Source organism: Brachycentrus maculatus, unplaced genomic scaffold (genome assembly GCF_059751285.1).
Source record: "Brachycentrus maculatus isolate JH-2025_06_01 unplaced genomic scaffold, ASM5975128v1 h1tg000148l, whole genome shotgun sequence".
NCBI lineage: Eukaryota > Metazoa > Arthropoda > Insecta > Trichoptera > Brachycentridae > Brachycentrus > Brachycentrus maculatus.
The window spans coordinates 508,730-533,494 of NW_028280901.1; the positions used below are offsets into that span (position 1 = coordinate 508,730).

At 29.7% G+C, this 24,765-nt stretch overlaps 1 protein-coding gene across 1 annotated transcript in view; it reads left to right on the forward strand.

Moving 5' to 3' along the window:
- Positions 1-17,672: 17,672 nt before the first annotated feature.
- The window catches only part of TkR99D (Tachykinin-like receptor at 99D), a 178,879-nt gene continuing 171,786 nt past the window's right edge, over positions 17,673-24,765 (forward strand). Inside the window, exons 1-2 of the mRNA XM_088261145.1 lie at positions 17,673-18,258; positions 21,586-21,760. Of these exons, the coding sequence (XP_088117271.1) occupies positions 17,970-18,258; positions 21,586-21,760 (464 nt within the window). The 5' untranslated portion in view covers positions 17,673-17,969. The remainder of the gene's footprint in view (positions 18,259-21,585; positions 21,761-24,765) is intronic.

Below are 24,765 nucleotides of genomic sequence, written 5' to 3' on the forward strand. Positions count from 1 at the left end.
GTACGAAAATCACTTACAACAATTTTGTATCATTTAAAGTGAATATTTAAGGGATTAAAAGCAAATATTTTACGTTTAATATTTGTAACAATACGATAAGTGTACCTGATCTAATTTCCGATTATTTTTTACATTTGAAAGACTGGGAGAATTAACTCGATTATAACTACTACTACTACTACTACCATCACACCGTTTCCCCGCAGGGGTAGGCAGAGAGGATGGAACGCCACACTCTTCTGTACTGACATACACTCCTCGCCTCCTTCACATCCATACATCTAGTCACACATGCCCTCCGATTACGCAGACTTTTGACACCGCCAGATTTTAGGTTCTGATTGATCTGATAGTGCCAAGTCTTTTTCGGTCGTCCTCGTTCTGTTTTCCTTCTCACATTCGCCACATATATTTTCTTAGTCATTCTCTCGTTATCCATTCGCTCCACGTGTCCATACCACCGCAAAGAACTCTTCCTAATCTTTTCAATTATTCCTTGTTCAACCTTACATTCCTTTCTTATATCTTCGTTTTTAATTCTGTCATACAATGATGTTCCACACATTTGTCTGAGGGATCGCATTTCAACAGCGTTCACTCTGCTTTCATCCGTTATCGATTGTAACATCGATTATAACATTTTCCTTAATTGACTAGGCAGTTACTTTGTGGTCATGTCTATCAAATTTTTATTTAATTATTATATTTTTTTTTTAAGAAAAAATTGTGTTTTTATTATAAACACAAATATTTCAATCTCATACTATTTATTAGCCTATAAATTGGTATGAAATTGTGGTAGAGCGGGTTCGAACCGAGAATCTCTGACTTCCGCTGAGTCCGCGACACTAACCACGGGACCACAACCCGAAACATTTATTCGGTATATTCCACTATTTCTTAAAATCAGTTGTTTTTTTAAATAGAGAAAAGTGATTAATGTAATGTTATAAAAAATAAACAGGTTGTGAAGAAATGCTAAAAATAAAAGTGATTATAACAAAAACTGATCATTACACTTTAATATCACCTTTTTTACAATAGTAAAAAAATAAGTATTTACAACATTTTGAGTGTGTCCAAATACTTGTTCACAAAATCTGGATTATCTCCAATTACAGGAGCTATTTTCATATAATTTTTTGACATCTCATCAAAGATGAAGTAGAATATGGAAGACAGGGCATTTACAGAGCTGACGACCGTCATAGGCTGGTTTAAGTGATCACTTTACACACGTGTAACATTCACCAATTCGACCCATTATTGACAACCACACTACTCAAATTCTTGGAAGTTCTATATATATGAACTAATTTAGAAACCTTGTTCTTGAATCACTAGGACTTCACTAGAGACATCTATTGGTGAGATGTAAAGAAGCTTTTTATTAAGCAGAAATATTTTTATTTCTTTTTGATGAGATGTCAAAAAATTATATAAAAAAATAAGTATTAGCGATCACTGAGGATGGTTAATTTATACCTTTTTTATGGTATTTAATTTTCATTCTAGTAACACCCTTCAAGGAGTTAAAACCTCACATAAAAATAAAATTTACTTAAGATATTAATTCATCTTCAATATTCAATCACTTTAATCATATTTATGAAAAAATAATAATAATGTTTTGATTCAATTTTATTAATATGTACAATAATAAAAACGTAAGACATTTTTTGTTATTTTTTTACCTTCTCACTTACGAATTCTAAAGTCATTATTAAGAATCCAGAACATCTTACTTTGGCTTCTTGGCTTTTTCATTACACATTACTAATAGTCGTTTGATGATTGTTTTTTGGCACTGGCGCAACTTGTCAGTTTACATATGTCATGAAAACTTATTTTTCCAAACATGTTCAGGTTAATTTCAATTCATTCATTTAGAAAATATGTGTAAAGAACTGTAATATAATCCATTACAAAAACAGGATGTATAAAAATATCGTAAAAATCGCTACGATGAATAGAACTAAATTAAAATGTTAATCGAAATATTATTGCAAACCAGTTTAAGCTTGAGTGATATCTTTTTCTGTTTTTCTTCTTCTTACGTTTATTTTCACACGGTGGTACATAGGACACTGCATGGTAAAGTGAAGTGATCGAATCGCGCTTCTGTACTTTTACAGGGTGACATTTAATAAATTTTAGTGTGGTAATCACCTATATAAATTTTTGACCCCCTTGACCTATAGAACTGAAGTCAAACGCGCTTATTGCTATACAACGGAGGCAGACAAAATGATAAACAAAACATCAAGGGTATGAAAATAATGGATTTTCTTTTTATGTGACCAACTTAATATAAATAAATAACAACAATCCGGCTGTGTTCAAATGTTCACAAATTTAGGTTCCTCCACATATAAACTATGCATTACGTGTGTAAAGCAAGTCTCATATTATTTTTCATCTATGTTGAGATGTCGAAATGAGTAAATAACTAATTTTGACATTTGTAACTTTAGCGATTCATAGCTCATGATCCATGTTCCAGTAATTTGTTAAGTTGGAATTTTCCCGACACATTTTCCCTATTAGTTAAGATATTAATCAACGCTTATTGAAAACAATAAAAAATTACAATAATAGAAGTCAAAATATCTAAAACTAGACACTTGCTGCGAAACAATCGTCGCCTGTTAGATTCCTACCAATTGAAAAATTAATTTAAAAAAATAATAAACAGAATATGCGTCACTTAGAGATATCTCGCGTAAGGAAGATTTTTATATAATATAACACTCTCCTTATCATTCATCGTTCAGATAGTGTAATACCACATAAATATATCGTGCGGGTTGTGGTCCCGTGGTTATTGTCACAGACTTATGAGACAGAGTTTTTCGGTTCGAACCCACTTTACCACTATTTGATACCTATTTCTAATAATGAGCCGCTTAGGCTCACAAAAATAGTTGGAAATTAAAAAAAAATAATAATAAAAAACAAAAATATTTTTTTCATTAATTGATCCGGTAGTCACATTGTGGTAAAATCTATCCATTTTCATTTAATGTTTGACTAAATAAATACCACTTTTTCTTAAAATCTACTATGAAACGTGTTTCGATACATTCCGTATCATTTTCAAATACGGTGTTTGAAAATGATGCGGAATGCATCGAAACACGTGTCACAGTAGATTTTAAGAAAAAGTGGTATTAACTTAATAAAACATTAATTAAAAAAAGTATTTCTCTTTTCTTATTTAAAATAAAAATAAAAAGTGAACAATTAATGATAAAGAAAATATTATACGAGTATTTCTATACTACAAGGTTAACGACGATTTCAATATAAATTACAAAAACAAAAACATCAATACTAAATTGGCTATCAAGTTGACTTCCCTACCAATACTCTCCAATCTGGAGCAGTGATCTAATAAACCTCTATCACTTAGCATCGAAGAGGTTTCCTCCATCTTCTCGCCCGGTCTATCTGATCCTCTATACTTTGTACTGTACACTGTATCCATCTCGTCCGAATGGGAGTCATCATCGAATCAAGGGTACAGGAACGATTCATGCGCACTCGCCCGGCCAGGGGAGGCAACTCCTATTTATTGTCCGCAATAATTATTATGCCCTGGATTTGCAACACAAATTGATACTCTAATTTATACAGTTAATATACAACGTTCCCATATTACCAATTGTTACATTCAAAGTGACTCAGTATTTCATTCGCAGATTATTCATATATTTTCATTATTACTAATATTGTATTTAATTTAACTATTTATTTATTTCATTAATTTAATGCTGCCCATATTACCAACTGTTACTTTTGATCAAATCGGTACATTCAAAGTGACTCAGTATTTCATTCGCAGATTATTCATATATTTTCATTATCACTAATATTGTATATAATGTAACTATTTATTTATTTCATTAATGGAATGTTACCCATATTACCAACTTTTTTGGTCGAATCGGTACATTTAAAGTGACTCATATTTTTATTCTCAGATTATTCAAATATTTTCGTAATAACTAACTAACTAACTAACTAACCATCACACCGCTTCCCCGCAGGGGTAGGCAGAGAGAATAGAGCGCCACACCACTCTGTCTTTGCAAACATTCTTCTCTTTCGTAATAACTTATATTGTAAATTATGTATCTATTTATTTATTTAATCAATTGATTCGACAGTTACTTTATGGTAAAATATATCTGTTTTGGATAAAAAAAATTATTGGTAAATACCACCATTTCTTAAAATCCATTGTGACAAGTGTTTTGACGCATTCCGCATATTTGTGCACCGTATAAAATAATGATGCGGAATGCGTCGAACACCGCGGTGCTTGAAAATGATGCGTATTGTGACGCTGTAGATTATTTAAAGTACTGGTATTTGCCAAAATAATAAGTAAATTTTAAAAAAAATACTACCCATGACTCATATTTGATTCGTCAAACTGTAAAATAATCATAAGTTTGTCTTATTTAAATCGCACCATTTTCATATTTTATTTATTGTTTCGGCATTAACTTTGTGGTAAGACATGTTACAATGATTAAAGAAAACACTTCGTTTTTTACCACTTGAGTTTTACTATAGACTACATGTTTCAGAAGTTAAACTTCCATCATTCAGGTCTGTATAATAACTAGTTATTATACAGACCTGAATGATGGAAGTTTAACTTCTGAAACATGTAGTCTATAATAAAACTCAAGTGGTAAAAAACGAAGTGTTTTCTTTAATCGTCGCACCATTTTCGTTAAATTGTACCTCAAAGGCGCTTCAAATTACGTTTTACTATCTTGTCTTTTTTAAATAACTGCTAATTATGTATGTTTTCCTAAGCTCCAAATTCCCCGTGAGGAATTCATGAAAAATTTGGTCATATTTATCACCCTTGTGAAACGCTCAATATTTAGGTAGGTGCGTAAAATGTGAATCTCCGGAAACAGGTCTTGTCTAACATATGATAGTCCATACATGAGAGCTTTTAACAAGAGAGAATGGTGCATGCATAAATGCATAATGCAACCTGCATCTTGCTAAGTAGTGAAACTGAATCAAGTTCAGCCATGTGCATGACACCTAATTGGCTCTCACAAGAGTAACTGACTATAGTAAATACAATGCAGTTCCATCAAGAGATGGCACATTTCCTTCATGTACGGTATTTGTGAAGCCTTTGTAATATTTTATTTTACATTTTGAAAAATGTACAACGAATTGTCTTTTGAAAATCTTGTTAATTATTTGGCAAAAATACATTTTTACTTAATTTAAATAAATATAATTTAACAAACCACAATTTAAAAAATTAAATAACATTTTCGTACATTAAAAGCATTTTAAATGCTTTTCATATACAAATTAATTTTGTGGTATAGCAATATAACACTTTCCTTATCATTCTTTGTTCATTTTATGGTATTACACAATGAATGATAAGGACAGTGTTAAATTAAATAACATGTAAGGTGTCTTAGTCAAAAAAAAAAATTACCAATATCCTTTATAGACGTGAAGACCATAATTTTAATAAATCAATGGTTATCAAAATTTTAGAAGTAAATAAAACTAGTATTCGTTTTGATTTAGATTATCATACATACAAATGAAAATCTTGTATACATCGAAATGAAATGGGTCTATGCTATAAAAAATCTTATTCAATCCAACAAATATGACTGTTGTGAACTCATACCAGCGACTTTTACTATGTCATTAGGCTAATGTTATATCTAAAAGTTCCAAAATGTTGAGAAGTGTGGTTGTCAATCATGGGTAGAATGGTCAATGTCACACGTGTGTTAAGTGATCACTTAACAAATGAGTACATATGAGTTCACTATGGCCATCTGTGTTGAATTGAAAAAGCTATTCTCCTAAGTAAATGAAACCCAGATTCGTGAACAAGTATTTGGACATACTTAAAATGTTGTGACTCTCCTTATCATTCATCATTCACGGTTCACTTGGTGACTTAATAAAAAAAAATTGAATTTGAATCACTTTTTATCTGAAAACCATAATTTTAATAAATGTACGGGCATTGGTTTTTAAATGTAAATAAACTAGTTCATTGTTTAGAAAATCTTGGAAAATTCGATTTTAGTTAAGCAATTAACAAAGACCCATAATAAATACAAATTAAATGTTATTTCAAGTCCGCTTTTAAATCTATTCCCAGTGTGATTCCTTTATCTTCTGTCTCACCCTTTCAAAAAATAATAATTTATTTTACTCTATATAAATATGTAGTAGACCGTAGAAATTTCACTTAATTCTACATTGGACCTGATGATGAAGTAGTCATAAAGTAGTGTTTTAAGAGGTATTACTTAAAGTGAACAATGAATGATAAGGAGAGAGTAATATAATTTTATTTTATTTATTATAATATGATTCACAACGCAGCTGAGTAAATAAGAGGATTTGTTAATAAGAGGTCCTCATGAAAAACGTTACCAAAATACGAAAAACGATATCATATTTATTGCGGCGAAGAGAGCTTTTGACAACAAAGAAACAAGCATTTCAGTACAACTTTTCCGATACGATATTAATATAATTTGTTCAAATCCATTGTTTCATACAATTTAATGATCATGTGAATGTGTGTGTGTGGATGTAAGTGTGTGTATATATATATATATATATATATATATATATATATATATATATATATATATATATATATATATATATATAAATATATATATATATGTATATATATATATTTATATATTTATATATATATGTATATATATATATATATATATATATATATATATATATATATATATATATATATATATATATATATATATATATATATATATATATATATATATATATGTATATATATATAAATATTTATATATATAAATATATATATATATATATATATATATATATATATATATATATATATATATATATATATATATATCCTTGTATATATATATATATATATATATATATATATATATATATATATATATATATATATATATATATATATATGTATATATATATAAATATTTATATATATAAATATATATATATACATTCCGTTATACATATACAACCGTTTCCATATACAACCGTTACTTTCCTCATCATCATTTCAATAAAATATTAGTTATATGTTACTGGACAATACAAAGATATCAGTATATTTCCAATATATTCTTATCATTGTATTGTCAAGTATCGAGAAAGACTAACAAAGGACATTAGAGGAGATTAGAAGTGTGATACCTTTTTATCCTTTTCCATTGACGATTTTCAAAGTATTAGAGAATAGAACGATCCGATTCGTACAATGAAGAAAGCTTCCATTTTCACGTAGTCAAGTCTACGAAACAGCGCTTTAATTATCATTTTTTGTTCATTTGAGGGAAATTAATGAGAAAATTACAATACTTTTCTTGAATATTCACGATTTTTTTTGTGAGTTTGTCAATCGATAAGATGATTGATTCATTTGCTCTATAAATACCCAAATTTTCATATTCTTCTTCATATTTATTTATTTATTCATTTTTCAAAACATATTACATACAAAAGTGACAAAAAAACATTTTGAGTGTGTCCAAATACTTGTTCACAAAATCTGGATTATCTCCAATTACAGGAGCTATTTTTATATTATTTTTTAACATCTCATCAAAGATAAAGAAGAATATGGAAGTCTGGGCATTCACGGGGGTGACGACCGTCATAGGCTGATTTAAGTGATCACTTTACACACGTGTAGCATTTACCAATTCTACAATGTTACACGTGTGTAAAGTGATCACTTAAATCAGCCTATGACGTTCGTCAGCCCCGTAAATACCCAGACTTCCATATTCTTCTTCATCTTTGATGAGATGTTAAAAATTAATACAGACATAAGTCATATATATAATATTCCCGATGATTAATTTCTATTTCTCATTTTGGGACATGGGATTAAGGTTAACAAGACTGGAACACAAATAATAAAGTTACAATTTTTTTTTTTTTTAAATAACCAGAACTAATATATGGCAAAATATAAAAACAATAAACAGGTTTAACAAATAGGCATAAGAAGCATATATATCTTAAGATGTCAAGAGGTTAAAATAGTTTTCGAGTAGTTGTAGAGTATCGGGTTGTGGTCCCGTGGTTAGTGTCGCGGACACTTAAGTAAGAGTTTCTCGGTTGGAGCCCACTCTATCACAATTTGATACCTATTTATAATAATGAGCCGCTTAGGCTCACAGAAATATTATGAAATTGTAATATTTGTGTAAATAATAAAAACACAAATATTTCTCTATAAAAATAAAACTGATTTGTGAACAGGGCTTTGGACACATCCAAAATGTTGAGAACTTTATTATTTTAGTATCGTTGATGTCGAGCATGAGTTAAATGTGTGAATATCACACAACTTTTAAAGTGATCACTTAAATTAGCCAATAACATGATTATTTCATCAGTCATATAAATGCACAGACTTTATTTCCATCGCAGAAGACTCATTCATTTGTGTTGAGATATCAATATAAATAAATTATTGGGTATCACATTATTCAAGAGGTTATCCTTAGCATTACCTTTCATAAATAATCAAAAACAGATTAATATGAAACTTTCATAAGACAAACAAAGATAAATTACCTAGGAAGTTGTCTTAAAAGTTCATTGTAAGTTTTATGATCAGCTTTCCAGTAACATAAATCTGAACTTTCTTCGTAGATTGTTAATCCAATAATGAGCTTTTTATATTATTGCAGATAATGAAAGAATGACACTTTAGATGCATAAAGCGCTCTCCCATATCTATCATGGATTTTTATTTTAAAATAATTCTTCATAAATAAGATATACTGAAAATAAAATTAAACCCTACATAAGTATATGTTTTGGTGTTTAATACAGTATGCACATTGAATAACAAATTTTTAAAAACACATTAAGAAAACTGCTTTAAATTATAACACAACAAGAATAAACGAATATGGTCATTGAAATTGCAATATAAGATAAATAAATAAAAGGATGTTTTGAATATTGAAAGCATTAACTTTGTGGATCATATTGATATATTATTTCGAGAAATAAAAATACTTTGTGTTCTGATCCACTCACATTTTTACTAACCAACTAGTTTCGGCAACAACCTGTTGCCCTCTTCAGGGTTACATTTATTACTAGTAATAAATGTAACCCTGAAGAGGGCAACAGGTTGTTGCCGAAACTAGTTGGTTAATAAAAATGTGAGTGGATCAGAACACAAAGTATTTTTATTTCTCGAAATAATAAATAAAAGGATATTATGGCCTGTTATAGGTTAATTTATGTGATCACATTTTACACTTATATTTATCACACAATCTGCCCATAATTGACAATCACACTAAGCAACGTAAACAAAGATTTGAAAGCACTCATAATATTATTTAAAAAAATAAACGTTGAAAGTCCGTTGAACGTCCTATGTTTCGCACCAAAAAATATGTCTGGATGTCAAATTATTTTGTAAGGAAAGCACGAAAACTATAGAGAGTAACGCAATTTTCTTCCCGGTCCGAACTCATAATACCGGGTATCCTTTAAAGGAACATGACAGATAAATAATGGGTGGGTAATATCCACTATCCTTCATGTAAGGATATCAACGGAGAAATCTTTTTCAACCCGTCAACCATACTTTTGTTAACGACTCCGTAAATATTGTATGACATTTGATTTATAAGAGCAGTTAGTTAGAGATAAATAAGCTTAAATTTAAAACACAGGTTAAAAACTATTCGCGGAAAATCTAGAAACTACATTTTTTTTGCTACAGCAACGAGTGTCCAGATACAGCTAGTATGCAAAAAAATCCATTTATTGATTCTGCAGTCACTTTGCGGTAATGTCTTTCCATTTTGAATTTAAAATCTATCAAGTAAAAAGCGCTATTTCTTAAAGTTTATTGTGACACGTGTTACAATGCATTTCGATAATATACGGTACTTAATTATGCAGAGTGTATCGACACATATGTTTTAAGTATTACAGTAAAACCTTGATATAATGGACCTCTTTTAATGAACTTTGGTTATAGTGAATAAAAAAATCCAGGCAAATGTAGAAAAAAAATCAAATGTCCTGTTACTATTATACCTCCCTCTGGTCTCAATCCTGCGGATTGGTCTGCAGCAACAAAAAACATCTTCATCGCCATTCTAGTCTGTCATATTATACTATACTTTTATATATACATGCTCAAATTCAAGTGTCGCCGCATGTACACAAATTTTAGCGGCCATGATATCACGTCAGCACTAGAATTTGATTATGTGATAACCAAACATTCATCAAACGAAGTCCAATTTTTTACACATCCGCATTTCCCTAATTATAGAGAGTTGATTTAAAAAACAAGAAAATTAAAAAGCGCAAACGTTTGATTCCTTTTTCAAAGCAGGATTACCGAAAGCAACCGTGTCGATATCAAACAGAAACGCCACTACATGACGAGTGTCAGAAGATATTAAATAGAATTTCGTTTGTTTTTTGTACTGTTTATTTATGCTTAATACGGTGTGCGTATTATAAAATAAAATTGTTGTTGTTTTTTTTTTAAACCTTATTTTATATAACGGACTTTTGGCTTCAACGGACACTTCCTCCATGCAAATAGTTCAATACATCGAGTTTTTACTGTAGTCATATTTACCAAGTAAATTTCATTTAAATATTTATAATAAGGGGACATTCTAGCAATTTTTTATTCGATTCAATAATCCCCATTTCTGTATGTCTCCAGGTAAATATTTTACGAGCGGATTTCAAATCATAATTGGATATCCAATTTCCTTACTTTCATAATGGTTTGTTTATTATTTAGTCTAATGAAATTTATCGATATGGATACTGGGTGTGTCCAAACTAATTACCAAATTACTCAGCAAATATTTTCGATGGCTTTATTAGTAAAAACTACTAACATTAATTAGGGATTATTGGCTTTTGACTATCGATGAATTAAGAGGTAAACACAATTTAATTACCTCTGATTAAGGTTTATTATAAATACGAAACACTTGTATAATACAAGACTAATTTTAATTTCATTAATTTAATATAATACATCTATCAATATTTTCACCTGTTGATGAACCAACATCTATAGTTTTCAAAATGAGTTAATACAACCTTGATTAACTCAAATGTGGGCTTACATAAGTTTATTTTTATTTTTTATTAATTCACAATGTTAATATTAAATCAAAAATGTTTTAGTGAGTATTTGGTTTGTCGTAGTAAACTCAATTGTTAAAATTATTGACTGATCTCATAAGCAGAAAGATATTTATTATTATTATTTAGTCCAATTTCTTGTCTTTAATTAATTGAAAATCAATGTATGTAGATAGAAGTTAGAAGAAAAGTAAGATATCTAAATATACTTAACTCTCTTTTAACTATATTTTTACATGGCCTCGAAAAAATATGGTGCCTCATAAAAACATGATGATTTTCTTTTCGATTTACTACGAACTAAGAGAAATTGAGCAGTACAATTATCAGCTTTAATCCGAAAAGAATTTGGACACTAAAAGTCAGTAATAGTCATTAGTTGTCATATGTATATAAAATGGATAAAAACAATTCATGTGTCGGAAATTGTCTTATTGTATTATACTCTCTATAGTCAAATACTTTACTTAATTTTAGATAATTTAAGCACTAAAACGATCGATGATAATTTGCAGACGTTTGGACGCTTACGAACATAAGGAAAAATCATAATTTCATAATACCATCTGGAAGAGATCATTTCCAGTGTGATTGCCTCTAGCGTCTAGAATGGTACGAAAATAACTCGATTGTCTTACAAAATATCCCTTAAGTTTGACTTTGGACATCTTTAGATGAAAATTAAGGAATCTTCGCTGAACCTCCAAATGTTTTGAGAGCAACTACGTTATTACTGGAAAAGCTTCCGTAGAGAATGTCCAATTTACTCTAGTAAGAAATAACGGGAGCTGTTTGTGTCTACTATAAATATATATAAATATATAGTCTAAGTCCGTAATGTAGTCAGCACACTCAGCTATCATATTGGAGGTTCCGGGTTCGATTTCCAGGAAAAGGGTCAAATAAAATAATACGATTTTTTCCCTCTAATATTTCAACTGGTACCTAAAACGGAGGGCTCATCACCTTTCCTACATGTGTTAACGATCAACTTAACACTACATTCATATAATACAGTGCTCTATGCACCATCTGATGTGGATGAGGTTTTGAAGAAGAATAAGAAAAATATCGGTATATTGGTAGGGTGGTTCTTATTTCAAAAATTCAAATAAACAAACAATTCAAAGGAAACTTAGTAGTCTCTTAAAATACATCGAATTATTTTGTTTACTCCTTTGTATTCGTATATTGAACTTCCCTGTTTTACATTATTTGAAGATTTCTATAAGCCACAAGTTGTAGGGATGTTGATGTTCCGACTTTTGCTTGTTCGTCAGGGAATCTTGAATTATATAAAAATTACACAATCCACCCCACCAAACCACCCTAGTAGGGGATTGCTGGGTGTAATTTATGTAAGTAGCCTCAGAGCGATTGTAGATTTATTGTAGTACTTGTAGAACGCCTTTTCTGTTTACTTTCTAAGAAAGTGCTCCTTTTGTTAAATAGTAAATACCAGTTTTGTTTGGCATTTTAACTCTAGGGTTAACCTACCAGGAAACGTAAATGAAAACCACCTTCGTTTTTAAAAACACTTTTCTTTTAATCCTTTGTCAAGTATTTATTTTTATTCAAATTTACAAACTAGACATATCGCTCACTCCTTTCAAAAACGTCATAAATCAAAAAACTTGATTTTACAGGAGAACGTTTTTAAAGTTTAAAAATATAACACAAAATATTAAAAATAAATATCTAGCCACTTATTGAACTTTTTTTCTGTCCAACAGATCTTTTTAGATATTTTTAAAGTTTAAAAATATAACACAAAATATTAAAAATAAATATCTAGCCACTTATTGAACTTTTTTTTCTGTCCAACAGATAATATTGAAAATTGACGATTTTTGATTTATGACGTTCTTGAAAGGAGTGAGCAATATTTTGAGAGACAAAAGATTTGTTGAAAGTTGAAAAAAAAAACACACCCATTTTTAAGTTTACATAAATGGTTGTCATTAAGCAATCTTAATAATAAATATAAAATAGAAACAAATTTTAATAAAAGGAAATAAAAAAAAAATTGTTGACACTTCATCTGTGGATAAAATCTTTAGTTTATGTTCATAAAATATACAAATATATTTTTTATCTTAATTAATATCTTTAATAATATTATAATAATACTTAAAAATTGTTTTTTTTTTACATTATTTCAGCAACACAAAATTACTGTACAGGAAAATTTTAATTCAATTGAAAAAAATATATATTTAAAATTTTTAAATCTAATCTAAAACACGTTTCGATGCATTCAGCATTATTTTTAGTTTCCCAACACTGTAAAGACTGATAGATATATCAATTATATAAATTGACTGCCAAATCAATTAACGGAAAAAATGTGTTTAAAATCAGTTCAATCGTTTTTTTTTTAATTCCTTCGTACTTATTTTATTTGAGGGGTAGCGTTGTTTTATATAATTCACTACAACCAGATTTTTTTGTTCCACGTCGCCATAAAACAATTAAATGAGCTTTTATGAAATGCTTAAAATAGGTGCATATAAAAAACAATTCTGAAACTTCATTCGTTCTTTCAGAAATTTTACAATTTACTTCAAGAGCCCTCACATCGCTCACGAAGATTGGTGTTTCAATTCAGTTTCAATGTACTCAACGTAATGTAAGGCAATTTAAAAGTAAGAGGTTAACCATCAACTGCCAGTGAAACCCTACAGTAAGGTTACGAGCAACCTTTGGTTAAAATTAACTTATATCTAGGATAAACTTACTACCCTACCTGTAGAAACGTTTACTTAAAAAAATAAACATTTCATTTTTTGTAACAATCCTACACGTGTTGCGTTCAAATTATTAATGTCACGTCTCACATACTAAATTGTGACTTTTTTAATGCTTACAAATAATAAACTCCATATACGGGTTATTGGTAACTCGATATGTTCTTGGCAGGATGAGGTAGGGAATGCAAATGCAAGAAATTAATGTACGACAATGTTTGGCCGAATGTTTATAGTTTTTGAGATATTTAAAATTTAGCGATTTTATGAAAAATATTCATCTTTGGGCGTTAGTGATTGAATAAAAAAATGGCTGATTGAATGCCATAATTTTTTTTTTAATGGTAGTTGATCTCATAACAAAGCTTTATAAGCAATAAAATATTTAAAAAAAACTTTTATAGTTTCATAACTATAACTAATAGCGGTTTTTCATTTCAATCATATATTTTTACGTTACTTGCCAAAAAATTTAAAAAAACACTTAGACATTAAATGCACAAATTACTTAAAAAACATCATTATTTCAAAAGCCTTCCAAAAAGTTATGAAAACCGATATTTTTATTAGAAAAACACAATAAAAACTAATTTTAACAACTACAGAGTGTCTGGCTACTTCTTATCCTTCTCTTGGATCGTTTCGCTTTTATTTAGTAACCAATTTATTATTAATGACATTCATCTATTCATTGGCAAAAAATTTGCTTTGGGAAACAGTTGTAGCGTTTTTTTGTAGTAGTTAAAATTATATGTATACATATGTATATAAACGTATGTGTATGTTTGTATTTTGTCCGCCTCCATAGTTATGGTCAGCACGGTCAGGAACAATAATCTATCATTTTTACCAAATGGTTAAAAAAATTAACCTCTTCGTTCTTTGTTTGTGTGATTATTAATTACAAAAATAAGTTTGGTTATTTCATACTTTCAAACTTGAAATATTATTCCATAATATATACGATAAGTTTTATTAATTCAGTATTATGAATTATTCATTAGCGAGATACAGCGTCAGAATAACAAAGCAAGAAATATTTGATTTTAATGTTTCCCTCGTGTGAAATAATACATAAATTAATAATAAAACCGATATTATTTCCGCAAATATTATTCAAGAACGGAGTTATAGGAGACATTTATCTGCTCAAAATTTATATTTAAGTTATTTTCAATAGAACGTGAAATACTTATTTATATATTGAGGAAGTTTGTAATTTGCTTCTCTACGTAGACAAACTGTTCATCTCTGCAGTGGTAAGCATGTTTATCTAACGTGCTGAAATTTCTAATATTAAGGGGATGAAAATAAATATTAGATTTTCACTATCTCATTTATTTCAAATCACCCTGGACTGGTGCAAGAAGCGCAGAACTAATAACTTCATAAATTAATGATCAAATTTACATAGTTTATACACGTTGTAGTTCCTTATGCACCATCGGGTGCGGCTAAAGGTTAGAATAAGAGGATGGTAGAATTAGAACACTTCCTCAGTTTATCAACACCGAATTTAAGTATTTTTATGCGTGCGTGAATGTGTGAGTGTGTGTGTATGTGTGTGTGTGTGTGTGTTTGTTTGTGTGTGTTTGTGTTAAGGTAACTCCAATTCTTTAAATAAATAATTTTTTGGGTTTTTTTTTGCATTTCATTGTATAATGTAATAACGAGTACAAAAATATTATATGAGACTAATACAAAAAAAGATCCCACAAACGTATGGCATCTGTGTGATCATATGTATACACGAATATACACGAATATTTGTTTACATACCCGAGATATAGTTTCAAAGAGTGTATTTATTTAATCCAGTCGATGGCAGGTCACAAGCGTTATAAACCCTTAAAACTTCCACTTATTTCCATTAAATGGTTTCGTCACAATGAGGGATGTTTATTTTACCGTTTGATTCTTTTATAAATTCCCTTGAATTTTCTTTTCTCGGGATTTATAATTTGGTTCCCTTAATCCGTATTGTGTGGTCAGTGGGAGGTAAAAAGACCAGAGAAAGGATAAAACAGAATATATGTAAATTAAGTAATAACAAAAGCATACAGGGACTCGTACGAGCATCAGACACTGCCAGTTGGTAAGGGAAACGTCGAAAACTGGAAAATTCACAGACAAGAGTGAGCATAACGTAGTTCTACAATATTTTGGAGCAAGAGCTTTTATAATTAGATTACTGGAAATATTAATAGCATTAATTAGTTACACTCGTCAGGTTCATGTGTCTCTCCCTCTTACGTAAATACATTAAGTTCATATGTGTACACATATTATTCTGCAAAATACATGTATATAAACATATATAAACGAGTACAAATATATAAATATAATATTCAATATTACCAAACGAATTGTTGCCATACCATTACTTATCAACAACATTTCGAGTGTCTCTACATATTTGTTCACAAATCTGGATTATCTCCAAAGAGGAGTTTTTATTTTTTTGGAAGACATTCTTTCATCTTGCCATAGAGACATTTAGTGAAATTGTAATCAATTCAAGCAAAAAGTTCAAAGGATTTAAGGAGTGTGGTTGTCAATCATGGGTAGAATTGTAAAATGTTACACTTGTGTAAAGTGACCACTCAAACCACCCTATGACGGTCGAAAGCCCCGTAAATTCTTAGACTTCCATATTTTTCTTCATCTTTGTTCATATGTCAAAAAAAAATACTTATCTTATTTTACAAGTTATTTAAAAAAATTAAATGAAATTAATAAAATAAAATGAAATGAAAATAATAATTGATATATTGGTTCATATATAATATTCATGGTATACTAGATAAGATATAAAGGTATGTAATGCCTAAACGTACCGAACATTTATGAGCAGACCAAATATTGAACCCAATATTCTTTAAAATGTATTGATTAATCGAACATCTTAACCTATTTAAATTCTGATTTATTGATCTAATTAAAAAATCTTCAAAAAATCTACGATTTAACTAAATTATTCAAGTTCATTGGTTTATCAAAGGCAACAATGGTGATTTTTAGCCAAGTACGGATACTATAATGGTTACATGTACGAGCTTCAAAAATCGTAAATGCGAGTATAATAACATTTAAATGATATGAAAGAAGCTCATTATGTAACTTTAATAAAGAAATACATTTACAAAGGCATTCTTTATTCGTTTTTTTTTTAAAAAGAGGAAATGATTAGTCATGTTATTTATTTTGGAAAAAACGTTAATAAAGATATTTTTGTCTTCATTTCTGAACCCATTTTTAGTCACTGAAATTAGCTTTAGCATAAATTAAATAAAAATAATAATTTAAAATTCATAATTTTATGAAACACCTCCTAAACCTTTTTTGTCCTTCAATGTCCCAATAGCACAACATTTTTACAAATGTGAGAATAATAGTGAATACATTGAAATATCCGTATTATTATAATTATATATGTTAAGTGGTATTCACACAATATGAGTTAATTTAAAATCAATAGATATTACCACAAAGTAGACACCGAATGAATTTATGAAAAGCTAATAAAATAACTTACTTAATACTTTTAATAAATATTGTTTTCAATTTTAAAATCATTTTACAAAAAAAAAATATTTGCGCAAATCTTCAGGTGGAGTAAAGTGTGTTTGGAGTGAAATTTAATTCAAAGAAATTATTACCCTCGTAATAAAAGTTCATTTTTCATTTTATTTACGAGTTTTGTTTTATTTGTTTCAGATTGTTCCTGGAAGAAAAATCTAATTAGTCATGCTTTAAAGGGTCAACGATCGTAAACAGTGAAATTTTTTTAAATTTATTTTTCCAATATTGTATGAACATCCGCGTTAAATACATTATTTTTTTTTTGTTAAGTGAAATAGATGTTATTCAAATTCTTTTAAACTTTAATGTTAAATATTTTTTAAAACATTTAAAATAGTTAATTATTTATTGTACAAATGTGAATACGAGGCCAGTTTAAAATGTTCTTTAAAAATCTGTGTATTGATATGACGTAGAAAAATCTCATTCAAAATGGAATTTGACGCGATTGATGCTTTGGAAGGGGGTCTGAACTTTTCCAGTCCGCCGATTCTGACAGATTTTGCATCTTTATTCAATCACACTTACAGCCTTTCGCCAAATAATTCTTTGAACAACAGCAATGCCGAGGTGCCGAGCTTCATCCTTCCGTGGTGGAGGCAGTTGCTCTGGAGTGTGCTGTTCGCTGGGATGGTCGTGGTGGCCACCGGTGGTAACTTGATAGTGGTGTGGATAGTGCTGGCTCACAAGAGGATGAGGACAGTCACCAACTACTTTCTTGGTAAGTTTTCTGAAATTGTATATTACTAAAAGTTAGTTTCACCATCTGGCCCCGAAAAGCAGCCGATTGAAACTGACTGTATTTTTCTTATCTTTATTTGCATTCAATGGCGCATAGGGCACTGCATTGTCTTAAGAAAATTACAGCTTGTTCGTCAAATTCATGAAGGAAAGTTACCAGTTTTTTTTTTTCATTTTAAGTCATTTTGTTTATTCATAGGTTTTGTAAATACTGTTTTTTATTTTGGATTTTTTTTTAAATAGGCATAGAAGGATCCTGAGGAGTGGGGACGAAGTATAGCACTTTGTCCATGCATCCTCTTTACTCCTCATTAATCTGTATAGTGTTTTTATTCTTTAAAAATTAATTAAAATTATTCCTCTATGCGCAGCTGACAAAGAGGCCCCCAGGACCTTATAACCGCTGCGGGTCGATAAATAAATGCGGGTTTAGATAAATAAAAAAAAATACTTGTGGAGATCAGCACGTTTGGCTGATGTACTGGAGGTCTCGAGTTCGATAATACTCTATTCTCGAATCTAAACTTTTAACGTAAGTTTGAAAAATAAACTGTATGTAATTTGTATGAAAAAAGTGAGATTAATGAATTATTTCAATTCGTTTTGATTAAGTATATTTATTTTTTTTTATTTCTTTGTCTATTATTATTTTTGGGGAAGTAAACTATTAGTTATAAAAACAAAGCAAAAAATACTGCAATAAAACAAAATGGTAAATTTGAGGATGTAAATAATTACGAAAAGCGTTAACGTATTTTCGCAGCTCAAGACAAACTTATATAATTGAACTTAACTTGAAGATCAAGTATTTATCTCACTATCTTTGGCGAGTTGGGAATTATGTTATATGATTAGACGCAATTCCTTTAATACCCCCAGAGAGTGTAACACGAGACTAGTACGTGATCGAGTAAACAATTATTATTAGGTGGGGCATTTTCACCCACTCGCCACACCATACTGTCCTGAATTCTTAGAAAAATAATCGAAAACAACCAAAACAACTTCTCGGTTACTACATACTATATTTATAAAAACGTATCAGTCGTATAACCGTAGTTTTATACCGATATTTACTAGTCCATCAACTTGAAATTGGATAATACAAAAAAACTCATTTCTTTCCATAACCTACCTACCCGCTAAAACTTATTCTTTAGATTATAATTTATTGAGGTATAAACCGCTAGTGTAAAGGCAAAGGGGTATATCTGTCTCAGATCAAATTTTACAGGAGAGCAAAAACAAACTTGTGAAATTAAATAAATTATTTGTTTTATGTATTTTTATTTGTACATATTTAAGAAAACTTAATAAGTATTGCCACTACAGCTATATCCTTTTACCAGATTATAGGATACACTTTTTTAGACATTTTGTGGAAAAAACTTAGAAATTGAAAAATTTGACAGATACACTTCTTAGCCTTTACACTACCAAAATAGCCATCTTCTTCTAATCCTTATCGGCATCCAGTGGAGCTGCATCGTATTGACGCAGTTTTTCCTTGATCGTTACTTTCATGCAGGCAAGGTGATCACTCCTGCGCTTAAGGAATCAGACCAGAGTTATATTAAATAAATATTAGAGTGTAAAATAATTATCATTAATTTTTACCTCCCTCCTGTGAATTGCACCCAGAACCTTCAGCATGGTAGCTAGACACCTTCACTTTTATAAATATCTAAATAAATAAAATTATATCAAAAAAAGTTTGAATTCAAAATAGGGAACAGTATTTGTAAACAAAGATTTTGACACTTAAAATATTGTGAATATTAAAAAGGACTAAAAATAAGCATAATAAATTTTGAAGTCGTATTTTCAGACTTCTCCGCGTGAAGCATTTAAAATGATTCAGGAAAGATTTTTATTATTATTTTATTTGGCAACCTAGTGAAAAGATGTTTCTGGCAAAACTTGTGAGCCCTTGTAATTGCTCAGACTTTCATATTCCCACCTCAATTTTCTTCTTTATCTTTGTTGAGATCTCAATAAAAATAATGGTAGAAATATTTAAAAAGTGGAATCAATATTGAAATTATTGAAATTATTTAGTATCAAGTGTCTTATCATAAAAATTGATATTCAAAATATTTAGTCATTTACTGTAAGGGTATTAGCAAAATAAACTTAGACCCAGAAAATGGTATGGTACACAATCAGATTTGGGTACATGAATATTATGATAGCCTTGGTCTTGATGTAAATAGTAATCAAAATTACGGGTTTTTCGTATCAAAAAATTAAAACTTAATCCTGCCTTAACGCCTGCTTGCAAATATATATATTAAAAATAATTTCTTTTTGATTATTAACGGCTAATTAAAGAATTATTTTTGCTACAAAAACACTTAAAATGTTCATTAATATTCATATAAAAATGGGACTGATCTTTGCAAATGAATTTAATATTGAAAAGATAAAATTTTATATTTCGATTCTGTGTGTTTCCTATTTTTATCTTTTTTACTTTATTCTTCTTATACCATTTTATTTACTTTTGTTTAACTGCCTTCTTTTTGTCGAATTCTCCTTTTCCATTTCTTTTTGTATTGACATTTATAGAGGTTTTTAATAATTAATTAATTGATGGTAGGTTTTTTTTACGTTTGTTCAATCATTTTGTTTCATACATAAATTTGGGACCAAGTAAAATTCGGATTTTGAGATTTTAAACTTATTTTTCTGTGGTTTCTTTATGATATTTTTTGTATGTAAATGTCATTTGATTTTATCCCTTAATTAGTATTTTTCTTACTGCATTAATTACTGGAATATTAAACTAGGTAAAAAAGAATCTCAAATCTCTTCAATTCATTCACCGATTGATTTGAAATTTTGACACAATGTGTGTTTTTATATACAGACTGGGACCTGGGACAGATAAAATTATTATTTTTTTTTAAACATTTATTTCTTTATTTTAATGGCATCGTCATCTATTGAACGTTACAGCAATACACATTATACTTATCATTGCTCATAGTGGATAGCGTGTTTCTAGATAACTGTTATCAATTAGTACTGTTTTAATGTTTTCAATTGCATTTTCGTTTCATATGTTTTTAATATTTTCATTGCTTCACAAGCATTCTGAAATTTTATTTATTTTAGTGAGTAATAGGGTTTAATATATTAATTTAAATGGATATTATGGAATATTTTAAGTACCTTTAATTATAAAACAAAATGGGAACTGCCCGTACAAATACAAGCTGGAGAAAATTTGAAATTGTACTGCTTATATACGAGTCTCCTGAGAAAAATATACAAGTTTCTCATAAAACGTTGCTTTGTTTTCCAGTTAACCTATCGATTGCGGATGCCATGGTGTCAACACTGAACGTGACCTTCAACTACACGTACATGCTGAATGGTGATTGGCCATTCGGGACCCTGTACTGCAAGATTAGCCAGTTTGTTGCAGTGCTCAGTATAGCTGCTTCAGTATTTACCTTGATGGCTATCAGCATAGACAGGTAGGATTATTAAAGAATATATTTTCCCTATTAAAATGTGTATGGATTGTCTGTGGATACAAATTTAATTATTTTTATTTACAGAAGAGTATTTTTAACAAAATTGGTTTAAAATATTAGACAAATTGTCAGGGAGGTATAATTGCTTCCACCTGGCATTTGGTAGCTTCATTTTAGACGCCCATAGTATGTATTAATATTGTTTTTTAATAAATACTTTAATATATATTAAAGAAATAATACGCATACAAGCCTCTTATCTGCTTACAAGCCTCTTTTTTTAGAGGCTTGTATGTAGGTAGGATAGTAAGGATGGGGAAGGTAAATATGAAAAATACATCACAAACACCTAGAACAATTAAAAATAAATATTTCTTGAATTTATTTTGCACTTAGCGGGAATCGCACCCACGATGCCAGTTTTGCAATCAGTCGTCTACCCAACTTCACCACGGCACCTGTATATCATCCGTAGGGTGAACTGGATTGTCGGATAAAATACTAAAAAAATTAAAAACATGTTTTTTTTTCAATAATAATGACTGTTCATTGAATAAAAAATTAGTCGATTAAGACTAACACCTAAGTATAACTCGTTTACTAGCTTAACAAAACTTTGCCACTAGTTTAGTTTAATCTTTTATTTTGGACTCCCCAAATATCTCATTCAATGCCAGTTTCACTGAACTAGAAAATTTAAATTTTATTAAGCATCTCCCATCCAATGCTGCCTTTTCATTACCCACTTAAAACTTTTAATGAGTATAAAGTAGTGCAATGGTAACATTTTCATGATGAATTGGGAACCCAGGGCCAGATCTACTATAGAGCTACTGAGCACGATCACCCAAGCACTTGCTAACGAAGAAGAGAGAAATAATATACTCGTATTAAAAAAAAAAACAAATGAATTCAATTGGTCACTTCTTCTTTCTGGCTCCATTCCAACTTATCTTTGTAGACTGCTAAGGTCAGCATTTATCATCCTCAGATTCTTCTATCATAGACGTCATCTAGGCCATGCCAATTTTGGATCCTTTCCGTAGACGAACTTGATTCCTCTGCTTCACTGTGCTTTCCCTAATATATTGTTAGTCTCTAGATCACCGAGAGATGAATCATCCTCCCTGCCAGACAGGGTAGTGAATCTTAACGTTTGTTTTTCCTTGAAGCTTTGGTTGATTTGACTTTTATCCACCGACGATCTCAGATGTGGAACCATAGTGGCCCAGCTAACTAGGGCTGTATCCGCTGTCATTGGTCAAGCGATGACCGATTATCGGATTAAACTAATGAGCCTGGATTAGGGATGGTGTGTGTGACTAATATCCCGAATATGTCGAGTTGCCAACACAAACCGTTTGTGAACCCCTAGAATTCTGAAAGCAACCCTTAACACATGGTAAATTGGTATTTTTACTTATAAACATTTTTTTATAGAAATAATGGAAAACGGTTATTGTTGTTTATTTATTTAAGTGAGATCTGTAAAACTTTACTTAATTTAAAACCATTTTTTTTAATCGTTTGGCGCGAGCAATCAGTCACTATTTCATAAAGAAGAGGATAACAATATGCTCGTATTACTTCACAAACGTGTATGTTCACGTCTCTTTTCAGTAAGTGCCAGGGCGCTAGATCCGGCGCTGGTTGAACCCAACACGGAACGTGATTGGAATAATTTGTATTATATTAAAACACATCTGTAAAGAAAACCAAGTTAACTCAATTGGTCTCACTGCTAAAACACGTTTTTCGATTTAAAGAAAACGGTTATGGCTGTTAATTTGTTTTATTTTATGATTTTTTGGAAAATTCAATTAATTTTATTGCCAAACCTTTTTTTATAAACTCTAGAGATGCATAACGTACAAACGCATGACGTTTGGATTTTTTTTAAGAATAGAAATAAATCATTTAAAGTTCCCGTTTTTATGCAAGAAGATGGCAGTCTGAGCAGCTCAAGGATTACAATTTGGCATTTGGTTGGCTTAAGCGATTACTTTATGCACTTATAAAAAAGGAAAAGAACGATACATGTAATACACAAGTTAAAACACATTTAAAATTGACATCTCATCCTTAGGGTAAATAATCCAGTATCTTGTATAATAATAAGAATATTGAAATGAATGATAATTAAAATCCCCAGAAAAATCAACTTGCATCAAGAGAAACCATTTAAAAACTCGTAACTTTTTTTTGACGTCTCATCAAAGATAAAGAAGAATATGGAAGTCTGGGCATTTACGGGGCTGACGACGTCATAGGCTGGTTTAAGTTATCACTTTACATACGTGTACAATTCACCAATTCTACCCATTGTTCTACCAATTCTTCTTCATCTTTGATAGATGTCAAAAAAAAATACTAAAATATTTGGAGATAATCCAGATTTGTGAACAAGTATTTGGACACGCTCATTTAAAAACTGTTTAAATCTAATATCTTTTATCACAAAATTGCAAAATGCATTTTATTTGAGATTTCCTTCGCTTTTGAATTGACTATTGAATGGAAGCTATCTTTATTGAAATCTTTATAGACATGTATTAAACAGTTAACCCAGTTTCCTTGTGAAAACATATTGGAGAATCAAGTTAACGGATTAATCTCGTAACCCACAATTATTTATGTTCGTTCCCCCATACAAGTTACTTGAAGACGCAAACTTATTTGTTCTAGGATTTGCTAAAACTTGAGAATCAGTTAAGAGTCCCACTGATGCTCCACAATGGCGAAATGTTATGAAACTTCGGTTTTATTATTTAAATTTAATTTATAATGTTACATTTTAAATATATATGTTGGTTAGGTTCATGACAAGCCAAGATTTACACTCACTTGACAATAGTATTGAAGGTGGTATTAGCGTAACAACATCATGTTAAAAACTATTTTAATCAGTCAAATTAATTTCCCCAAATTTTAACTTTTTTTGTAAATTTAAATCTAACAAAAAAATAATCAATTTATTTAATTCTTGCCTATTTGGCTACTTGTTG